This window comes from Condylostylus longicornis, unplaced genomic scaffold (assembly GCF_029603195.1).
Source record: "Condylostylus longicornis isolate FDR11 unplaced genomic scaffold, ASM2960319v2 ptg000048l, whole genome shotgun sequence".
NCBI classification, from domain to species: Eukaryota; Metazoa; Arthropoda; class Insecta; order Diptera; family Dolichopodidae; genus Condylostylus; species Condylostylus longicornis.
In genome coordinates, this window is record NW_026578017.1 from 22,312,467 (window position 1) to 22,326,077 (window position 13,611).

At 25.3% G+C, this 13,611-nt stretch overlaps 2 protein-coding genes across 2 annotated transcripts; both read left to right on the plus strand.

The window, feature by feature from the left end:
• Window positions 1–1,537: 1,537 nt before the first annotated feature.
• LOC129611138 (uncharacterized) lies at window positions 1,538–7,417 on the plus strand. The gene is made up of 8 exons (XM_055524104.1): window positions 1,538–1,550; window positions 2,644–2,762; window positions 3,437–4,216; window positions 4,282–4,512; window positions 4,574–5,318; window positions 5,391–6,613; window positions 6,679–7,162; window positions 7,239–7,417. Exons 1-8 carry the CDS (start codon window positions 1,538–1,540, stop codon window positions 7,415–7,417), a joined length of 3,774 nt encoding a protein of 1,257 aa, XP_055380079.1.
• A 3,785-nt stretch (window positions 7,418–11,202) lies between these two features.
• Window positions 11,203–12,317, plus strand: LOC129611139 (gustatory and pheromone receptor 33a-like). The gene is made up of 3 exons (XM_055524105.1): window positions 11,203–11,334; window positions 11,929–12,156; window positions 12,219–12,317. The coding sequence occupies exons 1-3, from the start codon at window positions 11,203–11,205 to the stop codon at window positions 12,315–12,317; spliced, it is 459 nt and encodes a 152-aa protein (XP_055380080.1).
• Window positions 12,318–13,611: the final 1,294 nt, after the last annotated feature.

Genomic DNA, 13,611 nt, shown 5'->3' on the forward strand with positions numbered 1-13,611 from the left:
AGTGCCTTTTTTTTTTTAAATAAAACTTTTATAATTTTTATTAACAAATTTTTAAAGTAGAGGATTGAAAATTTTAAGAATTCTGGAAATATTTTTTTCGCTGTCATTTTTTCTTTTTTAGGATTAAGTTTCCGATGACATGCATAATTACACTTTATTTATATTCGCACATCCACAATATTAATGTCACTGCAATGCAAAGTATTTATAATGCGTGTTTTTCAAATTTAAAGTTAATAAACTGGGATTTTTTCAAAAAAGCTCGCAATCTCAAATTTAACGTTAAATTTTAGTAAATAATAAGAGAAACAATGACGAGGGGCAGATGAGTGAGCGTACAATATATGCCCTTGGTATAATATGATATTATTATGTAAACGGAAATAATAAGGGCTAAAAATTATAACTGTTCTTTTCTACTAGTGTAAATTCAAAGAAATCTCAATTAGTAAAAAATATTGTTCTTGAAATTTGATATTTGGTACTAATTTTACATATTTTCCAATTTTTGATATTATGACAATTCAGTTCCTGAGATGATCAAGATCGCTGAGAAGAGTCACAAACACTAAGCAAAGAACATATTAACGATTAACATTAAAAATTTTTATTGAAACCTCTAACATTTTTCCTGACAACATGGCTTTATTTTCTCTTACGAGAAAGCAATTTTCTACTAAAAGCAATGTGAGTAATGTTATATCACGTACACTTTAATACACTGCGTTTATAATGAAAAACAATGTCCAGGCCTACATATATTTTCTACTCTTCCTACTTAAATAAACAAGTACTGAATTTATTTTGGAGAACATTTTTTGTTTTTGAATGCGGAAGAAAGTAATTTGTAAATATTACAGATTTTATACAAACAGGTTGTACATTCATGTGCTAATTAAAGAAAAGTGAAAAAATTTCAAAAATTACGCCCTTCTATATATTTCCTTATTCACTGTTATGTTGTATAGTTTATACACTGTGTAACGAACTATGGCTAACCTTACATTTTCAATGCGTTTCAAAATTCATTAAGGAATTCTTAACGGATAAAAATCCTCTCCCTTACCGTATCAATTCGCAAAAATTCACAGATAGAACTTCGCAAGCTTATGAATCAAAAAAAATTTAAAGCAGAAAAATTCGTATGTTGTTGCCAAATTTAAATGCAAGTTAATAATATCAATTTTGCTTGATACAAAAAAAAAATCTGAATAGCCATGCGATTCTAACAAAATGTTACGTTATGAAACTCAAAATTATGATTGTGATTTGAAATTTTTTAATATGTAATTAATTATTCTTCTTAGAACATAATTTTTAGAAAATTTTATAAATAAATTTGGGAAGGGAAAATTCGTATATTCCAGAACATACCAGAATAACTTGCGATATACTTAATACCTCCTTTATGTCACATTTTGAATTGAATAAATTTCAGCTTCACTTGTGTTTCATATATTAAAAATTTTTACTTTGTATTTTTCAACTACTTTAGACGATATTACACAGTGCAATTTTTTACATTTTGACATATCGAATGACGTATGGATGTACGTATAAGTTGTTTTAATATAAAATATTTTAAAAATTTATTTGATATAAAAAAAATTAATTTATGTATGGAAAAATTTTAATGTTTTATTCAAGGTCAAATAAGATTCAATGTCATATGAGCTTGTTAAAGAAAATATGTTCAAGATACTTTAATTAATATAATTTTTTAAATATTTAAGTATCTATACGGTATAAACACATACATTATGTACAAATATTGTGTTTTAATAATGAGGCGCTAAATTTCAATTTTAATAATAGTCATAAATAAATAGAAATTTTAGGTATAAATTCTATGATTTTAGTAGGTGATTCTGAACAAATTGAACATTATAGGTACCAAAATATGCAGTAGAAATGAATTGGAAAACTAAGTTAATAAATATGACTGACTGTATTGGAATGTAGTCTTTCCTGAATGGCACAATTGCTTAATTCTGTGGCAGTACATAGTATCACTGCAGTTTTAAAAACGGGCATTTTACGCACTACAAAATGAATAAATTCATATATAGTATATCAAATTATTCAGTTTAAGAGTTCTGTGTATGTAATGTATAAAAGTGTATTGGAATATACTTCATTTTCATATTTACCATGAATTCATATTTAATTAATATTTTCGAAACCCAATGATTAATAATTTTATATTTATTTTAATTTTTAATTAAATATAAAATTTTCTTCATCAGCTTGTTTTTTTTTTTTTATTATTATTACTTATATATTGTATTTAGGTTCAAAATAGCACAATACATGGTTATGTAAATAAAAATAAAAAAGAAAAAAATTTCAAAAATTTTAGAATAAGCAAATATTTTCTTTTCACCATAACACGGGTAATACGAGAACTTGTAAATTAATTAAAATTAAATATCGATTAGCATTCGTTCTAGTACACTCTTGTCCGAATATTAATTGAGAACGGTCTATAAAAATTTGACAAAAAAATATGAAAGTAAATTTTACAGTAAATTCTGTCTGTTATACGGGTAGGCATATTTAATCAAATTATATTCGTATATAAGTTTTTTATTCTAATCATCAGTTAGATTAGAGCGAAATAAATTTTATATTTTAATATTGTAGTTAATACAGATGATTATCCTGTCGATGCAACATTAAATTATTTCATACGAACTTGTATTGGATTACATGGTACAAAATATATGTGTTATGAAGGTGGTTGTGGTAGTTGTAATGTAACTGCAAAAATATTCAATCCTTATTGTAAGACTTCTAAAATTTTATCTTTAAATACGGTAAGAAAAATTATTTATATTAATTTACAGTTTATTAAATTTGTATTATTAAAGACCTCGTTTACTGAGAGATTTTGAGTCTTATTTGAAAAGAGAATCAAGTGAACTAATTGAAAATTAATTTAAAATTATTATTTTTTCTGTATTCTCTCAAATTATATCTCGTATACTCAATAATTATTATCGCTTTTATGACTTAAATGAGTAATTATTTGAATACGATTCTCTTTTATTTAGATACAAACTATAGAGAATGAATGCCTCAATTCAAAAATAATTACTATAATGCGAAATTTGTTTTCGTCACTTTGTGCTGTACCTTCTATTCTATAGGATTTTCAACTATAGCATCGAATCAAAATATTTGACAAACTTTGTGCTATAACATGAAGGCATCCGAATAAAAAAATTTCTTGCTTTTATGAGTAATTCAATTTTCTTTTAATGAACGTATTTATGACACGTTTATAAAACGTGTGTGGTCAATATTTATTCAACTTGTATATTGAATCAATAAAAGTATTTTCATTTAACTCAAAAATTTACAAATTTTGATAATTTTAAAATATTTCAAAAAATTTCATATTCATATATTTTGTTTTCTGTAAATCTTCACAAAGTGTTTACGATTACTTGGAACATGTGATGGATTAGAAATTACTACCATCGAAGGTATTGGTAATAAAAAAGACGGTTATCATCCAATTCAAAAAACTTTAGCCAATTCAAATGGATCTCAATGTGGTTATTGTAGCCCAGGAATGGCAATGACTATGTACGGTTTACTAGAAAGAGATGATAATAAACCTTTGACGGCAGAAGAAATTGAAAAATCATTTGATGGAAATATTTGTCGCTGTACTGGTTACCGTCCAATATTAGATGCAATGAAATCATTTGCTAACGAAAAAATTATTGATATAGAAGATTTAACAAAAGGATGCAAGAAATTAAAAATTTCAAGGAAAAAACATGTATCAGAATGTGATGATTTTGAATTTATAAACTCTAGTGAGGAGTATAAAGAATTATTTTGTCCAATTATGAATGTTGATTTGAAAGTTAAAAATAGCCCTGCTTGGTTTAGTCCACAAGATTTAATTGAGTTGTTTAAAATTTTTAATACAGAAGTGCTTTCTAAAAAGTACATTCTGGTTGCTGGTGGTACTGGTGATGGCGTTTTTAGACGTCCAAATGATATTGAATATTTTATAAATATAAATAAAATATCAGAACTTTCTATGCAACAAATTCTTTCTGATCGAATTGAAATAGGAGGAAGTACTACAATTTCAAATGTTTTAGATTTGCTATTAGAAGCGTCTACAATAAGTGGATTTGAATATTGTTTAGATATTTATAATCACTGGAGTTTAGTTGCAACTTTAGCAGTGAGAAATGTAAATTATTTTCTAAAACTTACTAAATTTTTGTATGAAAATTTATTACGAACTTTTCAATTAAGGTTGCTGGATTAGCTGGAAATTTAATGATAAAACATGATCACTTAATTTTTCCATCTGACATTTTTATAGTTTTGGAGGCAATTAAAGCTCAAATAGAAATAATGGATAATTTAGTCAGAAATGTACACAGTCCAATAGATTTTCTTAATCAAGACATGAACAAGAAGGTGATTACTAAAATTATATTGCCGTCATACAGTACGAATGAATATATCTTTAAATCCTACAAGGTAAAAACAAATTTTATAGAATTTTGCTTTTTGATCTATGACTTTCTTTTTATTCTTTGAGGTTATGATACGATCGCAAAATGCACACGCACTGTTAAATGCAGCATTTTTACTTCAAATACAAAGTACAGCAACTCAATTGATTATTATGAGTGCCCGTTTATGTTTCGGTAATGTTTCGCCATATTTTGTGCATGCTACTGAAACAGAAAATTTCATGATTAATAAAAATTTACTTGAAGAAAATGTTATCGAACAAATCCTTGCAAAAGCTTATGATGAAATTTATCCAGGCATAGGATTTGATGAATATCGACCGCATTATCGTCGAATTCTCGCTTGTGGACTTTTGTATAAATTTCTTTTATCTTTAGTACCGCCAGAATTTATTGCCCCACAATATTTAAGTGGAAAAGATACTCTTAAACGTGAATTATCTTATGGAAACCAAACGTATAGCATTCCATCAGAAAACTATCCTGTTGGTCAGCCTGTTCACAAATTAGAAGCTTTAATACAATGTAGTGGAGAAGCTTTCTATTCAAATGATATACCGAGTATGAATCAAGAATTGTGGGCAGCATATGTAACAGCGACCAATGTTGGCTCAACTTTAATTGGTATAAATCCAGTTAATGCTCTAAAGATGAAAGAAATTGTGGCATTTTTTGGTGCCAAAGATATTCCCGGCAATAATTCATTTATTTTAGTCGGCGCTTTTCCATTTTTCATTGAAGATGAACCAGTTTTTCTGAAAATAAATAAGGTTGTTAAGTATTATGATCAACCAGTTGGAATTTTAGTTGGTAAATTAAAAAAAAATTAAAATCTTTTGGTTACTGAGTTCAGTAACATTAATTTGTTTTGATTATTTTCAGGTTCTGATCCATTCTCTTTAAAAAAAGCAGTAAAATTAGTGAAACTTACATATGAAAAAGTACATCCTGTCACTAAATCACCGATTTTTTCCCTTAATGACATTAAACAAAAATCTGATCTTACTAAAAGAACCGTCTCGAGTGTAACTCACAAAACTTCAAATTCACTCAAAGATTGTGTACATAAAAAACAAGTTAAAAGTAATTTTAGCATTAATGGACAATATCATTTCACAATGGAGCCTCAAACAGTTGTTTGTAAACCGACAGAAAATGGAATTACACTTTATTGCTCTAATCAATTTATTGATTTGCATCACATAGTTTTAGAAAAATTTTTAAATATGCCCCAAAAAAATATTTACATTGAAACGGTACGTATAGGAGGTGGATATGGCGGAAAATTTTCTAGATCTGCTCAAGTTGCTTGCGCAGCTGCATTAGCTTGTATCAAATTAAATCGACCAGTAAGGTTTGTACTAACTATTGAAGAAATGATGCGTACAATTGGAAAAAGAATGCCAATAAAATGCGAATATGATATAGAAGTGAACATGTCAAATGGGCATATTCTTGACTCATCCATTGAATTTTTTACAGATTTAGGCTGGAGTCCTAATGAAAGTCCAGTATCACCGTATACTTTAACAGCAATAAATAGTTGTTATAAAGATTTTTCAAATTGGGTTGTTAAAGGAAATAATATATTAACGGATGCACCAAGTAATACATGGTGCCGCGGCCCTGGAACTTTTGAAGGAATTGCAATGATTGAAACAATTATGGATAATATTGCCTATGAAATTGGAATAGATCCAGTCAATGTAAGATTAGAAAATATTGCAGATGATAACAAAGTAAAAAAATTGTTACCACAATTTGTTCAATCAGTTGAATATCAAAATAGAAAAGAGGCAATCGAACAGTTTAATAATGAAAATCGTTGGATTAAAAAAGGAATTTCAGTATCAGTTATGCAATACAGTTTAATATATTTTGCTCCACAAACAGCTTATTTAGTTATATATCGAGATGATGGTACAGTTAATATATCTCATAGTGGAATAGAAATGGGACAAGGATTAAATACAAAAGTTTTGCAAGTTGCATCAAATTCTTTGGGTATACCAATGGAAAATATTTCGTTTCGACCAACGAACAGCTTTGTTACAGCAAATTCAATATTTAGTGCTGGTAGTTGTACAAGTGAAACAATATGCCTTGTAAGATATGATCTTATAATATTTTGAAAAAAATATGATATAAAAATATTTTTAATTTTTTTAAGGCTGTTCAAAAAGCATGTAATGAAATAAAATCAAGACTTCAACCAGTTCGAGATTCAATTTCAGAACCAAATCCAGATTGGGTAACAGTAATACAAAAAGCCTATGCACAAAATGTTTCCTTAAACGTAACACAATCTGTTTTCCCGGGTGAAATGCAATCATATATGATTTTTGGTTTAGCATGTTCTGAAGTTGAAGTAGATATGTTAACTGGTAATGTTCAAGTTAAAAAAGTCGATATATTAGAAGATACAGGTGAAAGTTTAAGCCCATTAATTGATATTGGCCAAGTAGAAGGATCTTTTATAATGGCTTTAGGATTATGGCTTACCGAAAAATTATCATATGATCGATTAACAGGCGAATTATTAACAGATAGACCATTTACATACAAAGTTCCATTAGCTACTGATATACCACAAATTTTCAATGTTAATCTTTTACAGAATAGTCCAAATCCAATTGGATTTTTAAGATCGAAAGGTTATAAAATTACTTTATATTAGATCATTAAATTTTTTAATATTTTTGTATAAAAAAATTATACTATTTGTTTTAGCTACTGGTGAACCTGCTATATCTTTAGCTATAAGTGTTTTATCTGCTGTTAGACATGCTGTACATTCTGCACGAAAAGATGCTGGTATAAATGAATGGTGTCCACTTGGTGGTCCAACAACACCTGAAGATGTTGTTTTAAATGCTGGAACAGATGTTACACAATTTCATTTGCATTAATTAAAGAAATTAATAATTTTAATAATAAAATATTTATAAAATTACGGACTTATTGCGTGTATCGAATAATATTTAACACTATTTTGTTTTGAATATTAAAATATTAGAATATTTCTTCTACTTATTTATTAATACTATGTTTTCAACGGAATCAATTAAAAATAAATTTTTTTTTTTTAAAATATCCTGATATTCAAAGTAAATTAAATAATTATTTTCATAATGTTATAAAGTAAATAGCCAATAAATTACATACTTACATTTTTTTCCGTGTATTCTACCTTACGTACATTTACATATGTAAGAATTTCTATATGTAAACCCATTTATTTCTATAATATATGTAGGTATGAGTTCTAATATAATGTTTATTGTATATTACAATTATGTAAATTGATTTCAAACGGTAAATTTACATAAGGAACTGTTGTGGACTACGATGGAAAATCAATTTATATAATAGTATAATTCCATTAAAATAATATTTCATTAATATTAAAAAAAAGAGAAAAAAAAAATTCCCAAGGTAATCATGATATAGACAGTACACTGAAAAAAATTGAAAAAATTTATGCATGTATTTTATCGCCCGGACGGGAAAAATACCACAAAATTAAATAAATATTGATAATTTTATTAAAATTACTTTAAAATTTTTATGACACCTTCAAGCTATTTACGCTATTTTTAATTGCAACACGTACTTTATTATTTAAAAAAATATTCAAATATGTTCAATTTAATTTTCATTTATAACAAATTTAAAGGGCCATTTTCGAAATTCCAAATGACAACTATATAATTTACATAGTTACATAATTTTTATATACCTTGAGCTTCATATAGTAAATAAAGCCATTTCTATTTGCCAAAGTTCAAAATTCCATATTATATGTCCAAAGCTTTCCAAAATCCTTGACTTCAATAATGCGCTCAAGTATATCTTGTCATATAAATGTTGCCAGAAATTACCAATAAAATAAACTAGCATATATTTTTAGCAATAAAGTTCTAGTTATTAAGTTTTTTTCCTAAAATACAGCATAAAAATGCCGAATAAACGTGTAATATGCAGATATATGATCCAGAATGAAAACTTGTACAATTTTCTCTGAGTGTATGAAAAATTTTTTCATTCAACTTATTAATTATTATAGAAAGTAATAATTTAAATTGAATTTCATTACGCCGTATATGTTTAATAAAAATTTTAGAATTTTAAGAATTAAAGGATAATTTTAATAGTTATTTTACCATAAATCATAAAGTTATTTTGGAGAATACTTGAAATATAATTTTTTACTTTTAATAATAATCTATTTAATATTATATAATTATTATATTATTTAAAATATAAAATTTTTCTTAATATTAAATTTTTGTTTGGAAAAAAATAGAAAAGATTACAATAAAAAAATTAAGTAAAAATGAATGTTAATTTTAACGTTGAAAAGATTTTAATTCCAATTGCACAGGTAATTAATCAATGTATAAATTACTACCTAATTATCAATTAATTTAATTAATTTAATTTAAAATTCTATTAATTTTTAGTATTAAACCAATTTTGTTATAGAATTAGCAGGAAATTGTTATTTTTCACTAAAATATTTTCGATAATAATAATTAATTCATTGGAACTTTGTATGTAACAAATTTGGAAACTCTTAATTACCTAAAATCAATATGTAATTAAGATTTTGGACTTTATTTCATTTACATTCTATGCAAATATAATATTAAATTCCTTTAGAACTTGTATATTTCGAATTTTTTATTATTCATTATACGCAGTCCTTAAATTATAGTTCGGTCTTCCAATAAATTCGCATTGTTACTTTTTTTTCCATGAAATTCTTAAATAGGCAAAATTAAACCCTAAAAATTATTAAAAGAAGTAAAAGTAATAATAAATACGCATATACTTACTCGCATCATTGCAATAGTGAAAACATTGTATGCAATATTAATAAAAGTGGTTCGCCTGAAAATATGCAAAATTTTTCTTAACATTAATGTATGTAATTAAAAAACCTAATATAATTTGAACATCATTAGGAAATTATTGAGTAAAAATATTCAAACTAAAATTCAATACTATTTTAAAATAAAAAATTTATAAAAATTCTTAATTTATTTATTAATTGATTTTTTTTTTTCAGTTTTTTGGTATATTGCCACTCAATTATCGAAGTAAGGAGGCTACAAGTTTTGGCGAATATACTTTAATCTTTTCGAATTTTGTCATATATACTGGATGTATTATTTACACATTATTCAATCATCAGAAATTATTTTTTAGTAAGTATTATAATATTTATAACTATAGACAAAAATGTTGTTCAAGTACTTAATTTTCAATTAGGTGATAGGTAACATACTCTTATATATATTACCTATTGCACCTGTATGGCTATATTTATTTAACTGTAATAAGGACATTGTAAGCTTACGAACAAAAAATTATAAAATATATGGAAGTCTATAAAATAATAATGTTAATAAATTCTACTGAAAACCTAGATTACAAAAGAAGATTTTAAAAATTTTTTATATTGACAACGTAAAACATATAAGAAATCTAAATTTTTAAACAACTTTTAGTAAAAATTGAATATTCTCTAAGTGTTCATAACAAAGTACTCAATTAAGTATTCACAATAATATAGATTTCACCAGAGTAGGTGCCATAAGTTGATTATTAGACCCTATTGGAATTGGAAAATTAAAAATAAGTTCGAACAATTATCAGAATCAAATACAGAACTAAAAAATTAATAATTAAAATTTTCTTAATAATTAAAGCAAAATTCATTATTAAATTTTATTTATATATTTTCTTTTAGCTGAAGAATGCCGGCACATTTGTTTTGTTGGGAGTATGACATTTTTTTTACTTGGAATTTTCGTTTATTTTGTTACTTTATTATCAGTAATCAATAAGAAGAAATTTTTTATGCATTATTTTGATGAACTTGCCGAATTTGATGCACGCTTTAATATATGCAATCCAATTAAAAAAAATATTTTAAGAAGAGATTATGTTAAAATAATTATGAGCATTATTCTTTTATTAGCAATTTTTTCATCAATTGGTTTCGATTTTTATTTTTATCAAGTACATTCAAACAAGTAAGCACATCTATTTTATTCTATAATTAATTAATTTATTTATTCATTAATATATTATATAGGAATAATACACTTTTATATGTAAATATGGGTATAACATGCTCATATCCACTTATATCAAGTAGTCTAATGCAATTGATATTTACATTATTAATACAAGAAATTGGAAATCGTTTTGAAAAAATCAATTTCATATTTAAAATAATAAATCGAGAATGTTCAAAGAAAATTGGTTCAGTTAAAATATTTGATATTGAATTAAATGGTAAAAAGGATAAATTTAATTCAGATACAGATAATTTAAAGGCAAGAACAAAAATTGATAACATGGAAAAAGAAAATAATAACAATAATAATAATAATGATAATAATAATAAAAATGATAAAAATAATGATGATTTAGTTGATAGTGATGATGATGATGATTTTGATTATGATTCCGATAATATTGATAGTATTTTAGGACCAGTACATGAAAGGTAAAATTTTATATATAATAAAAAAATTTATATTTTTGAAATATTCATTTTATTAATTATAATTTTAGTTATAATTGTGAACAACATATGGTAGAATTATTTACAATTCATGAAAAGATCAGTACATTGGGTGTTATAACAAATAAAGAATATGCAACTGCAATTGTTGTATATATGACATCAACATTTGTAATTAGTATATTTGGAATATTTTTAGCTACAAAAGTTTTATTTACAATTGGTGGACAAAATTCATATTTTGATAATTTGGCAATATCATATATTTTATGGACGACATTTTTATTGGTAAATTTATTAACAAAAATTAAACTAATAATAATTTTGTGAAAGGAGAATTTAGATTTTAAAAATTTTAAATATACAGGGTGTGTCACTTATAAGGTGGCAAATAATTTCACGGATGATTCCTTAATCAATTTACAGCAAAAAATTGTATGAGAATGGGGGGTGAGAGGGTGCAGATATACTCGTTTTCGAGCTTGAGTCTTGAAAAAAAAAGGTTCCAGATTTTTCGTATATATAAGTGCTTATAGTAAATTCGATTTTAACTGTAGTTTTCGAGATAATGTTCGTTAAAATCAGAATTTTTGTTCTTTTTTATAATTTTTTTTTAAAAACTTGAAATTTTTCGAAAATTTTTACTATTTTTTTTTCGATGCGGTACGATGAGAACTGAAAGTTAGTTTATATAAAGTTTTCCTCTAACTCTCATAGTTTTGTAAAACGTGTTCAATGTGTTTTGCTGGAAATTGATCAAATATAATCATTACTGAAATTATTTGCCATTTAATGCGAAATACCCTGTACAACATATTTATTTTTATTTTTTATATTTTTACTTTAATTTAATTAATTATTTCTTTATTGATTTTATTAAAGGTTGCAGCATATTTAGTATTAAGATTATGTTGTAAAGCACAAACTGAATCAAGAAAAACTGCATTATTAATACATGAGATAATGCAAAAGAAACCATCATTTATGCTGGGGAACGATGAATTTTATAATAAAATGAAATGTTTTACATTACAATATTTACATTGGGAACAATATTTTCATTTTAATGGAATCGGTTTATTTTCATTAGATTATACATTTATTTTCTCAGTAATATTTCAATTTTTAATATGAAACAAAAGCAATAATTTACAATTTTTTTTTTCATTTAGGCTGTTAGTGCTGCAACATCTTATTTAATTGTTTTATTACAATTCGATATGGCAACAGTAATTGGAAATACTGAAAAGAAACCAGAAGTGAAAAGTTAAATTTCTGAAATTAATATTTATTTAAATATTATTTTCTGTTTGAAATCCTAAAATATTAGTAATTTTAGTATACTATTGTCTGTGCTATAATATTTTCAATATAAAATATAATAATCAGTATAAAATAAAAGAAGAAATAATTGTAAAATCACAAGAATTATAAATAATAAAAATCACTTGAAAAAATCTTATTCATATAGTTATATTTAAAGTTTTAGTATATAACCCTGTACTCTCCCAAGAAGAAATTTTCATTTATATTTGGGATGTAGCGACGTCATGTAGTCAAGAAAACCTTCCAACTCAAAACGTTGTTACGTATATGCTATGTTTGAGGGTGGAGCAACGGATTTTGGGAATTATGCTGGTAACAGCGTGAATAATGTTTCATTGAAGTCATATATAAATGCAAATTTCCTATTATCTACAAAAATTTTACTTCGCTTTTGTTTTTGTCTAAAAAAAACAGGATCTATAATAAATAGTAACTTAAAAAAGAAGTTTGTTTTTTGGTAATTTTAAAAATATAATGTGCAAATTAGAGTAGTTCCGTCTCGGAAAGGTAATCTGCAATGCAGAGCGCACTTTATTGCTATTATTACTTTAAGTGGACTTCTGCTAATAAGAAAATATTATGGGGGTTTTCGTTTATGCACACTGCGCTGAGAGTTCTATAAATCGCAGCGTTAAACAGTATGCAAAAACTTTAGCAAAGTTTTTTTTGTTTACGCGGTCTGCAAATTCTGAAACTTCCAAATAATCTATCGTTCAAAAATAACAAAAATGACATTGTTTATGAAATTGTATCCCAAAACTTTTCGCTTCCAATTAGCTGCAAAATAAGGAAATTTTAACAAGTAAGTGAAAACTTAAAGAAAACTTACTTTATTAACCCTTCAATATCTGAATAGAACATTTTGAAATTTAGAATTTTTTTTGAATTTTAAATTTAAAAAAAAAAATTTCATGAGGCAGCGACAAAATTTATACTAGAGGTCTGCGCTACATTTCAAACATTACTTTGTTGCAGATTGAATTTCCGAATGCAGTTTATTGCAGCCAATAATTTCCGAACGATCTATATTTTCTACAGCTAGAACTATTCTAGAACTGAATAATACGAAAACCCCCTATATTTAAACTGTGGAAACTGTGAAAGGAATTGTGTCGAAAATAATTTCTATAATATTATAAAAACGATTAAGAACGTACGCAGGATGAAAATATTTTTAAAGTTATTAAACATTGCCCCACACTCCTAAAAACTCCTGATCAAATTTAATTTTCCTTATTA

Coding starts and splice junctions, on each gene's coding strand:
- LOC129611138 (XM_055524104.1), top strand. Junction 4,217..4,281: donor CAACTTTAGCAGTGAGAAAT/GTAAATTATTTT, acceptor TTTTCAATTAAG/GTTGCTGGATTAGCTGGAAA. Junction 5,319..5,390: donor ACCAGTTGGAATTTTAGTTG/GTAAATTAAAAA, acceptor GATTATTTTCAG/GTTCTGATCCATTCTCTTTA.
- LOC129611139 (XM_055524105.1), top strand. CDS start 11,203: ATGACATCAACATTTGTAATTAGTATATTTGGAATATTTTTAGCTACA. Junction 11,335..11,928: donor TATGGACGACATTTTTATTG/GTAAATTTATTA, acceptor ATTTTATTAAAG/GTTGCAGCATATTTAGTATT. Junction 12,157..12,218: donor ATTATACATTTATTTTCTCA/GTAATATTTCAA, acceptor TTTTTCATTTAG/GCTGTTAGTGCTGCAACATC.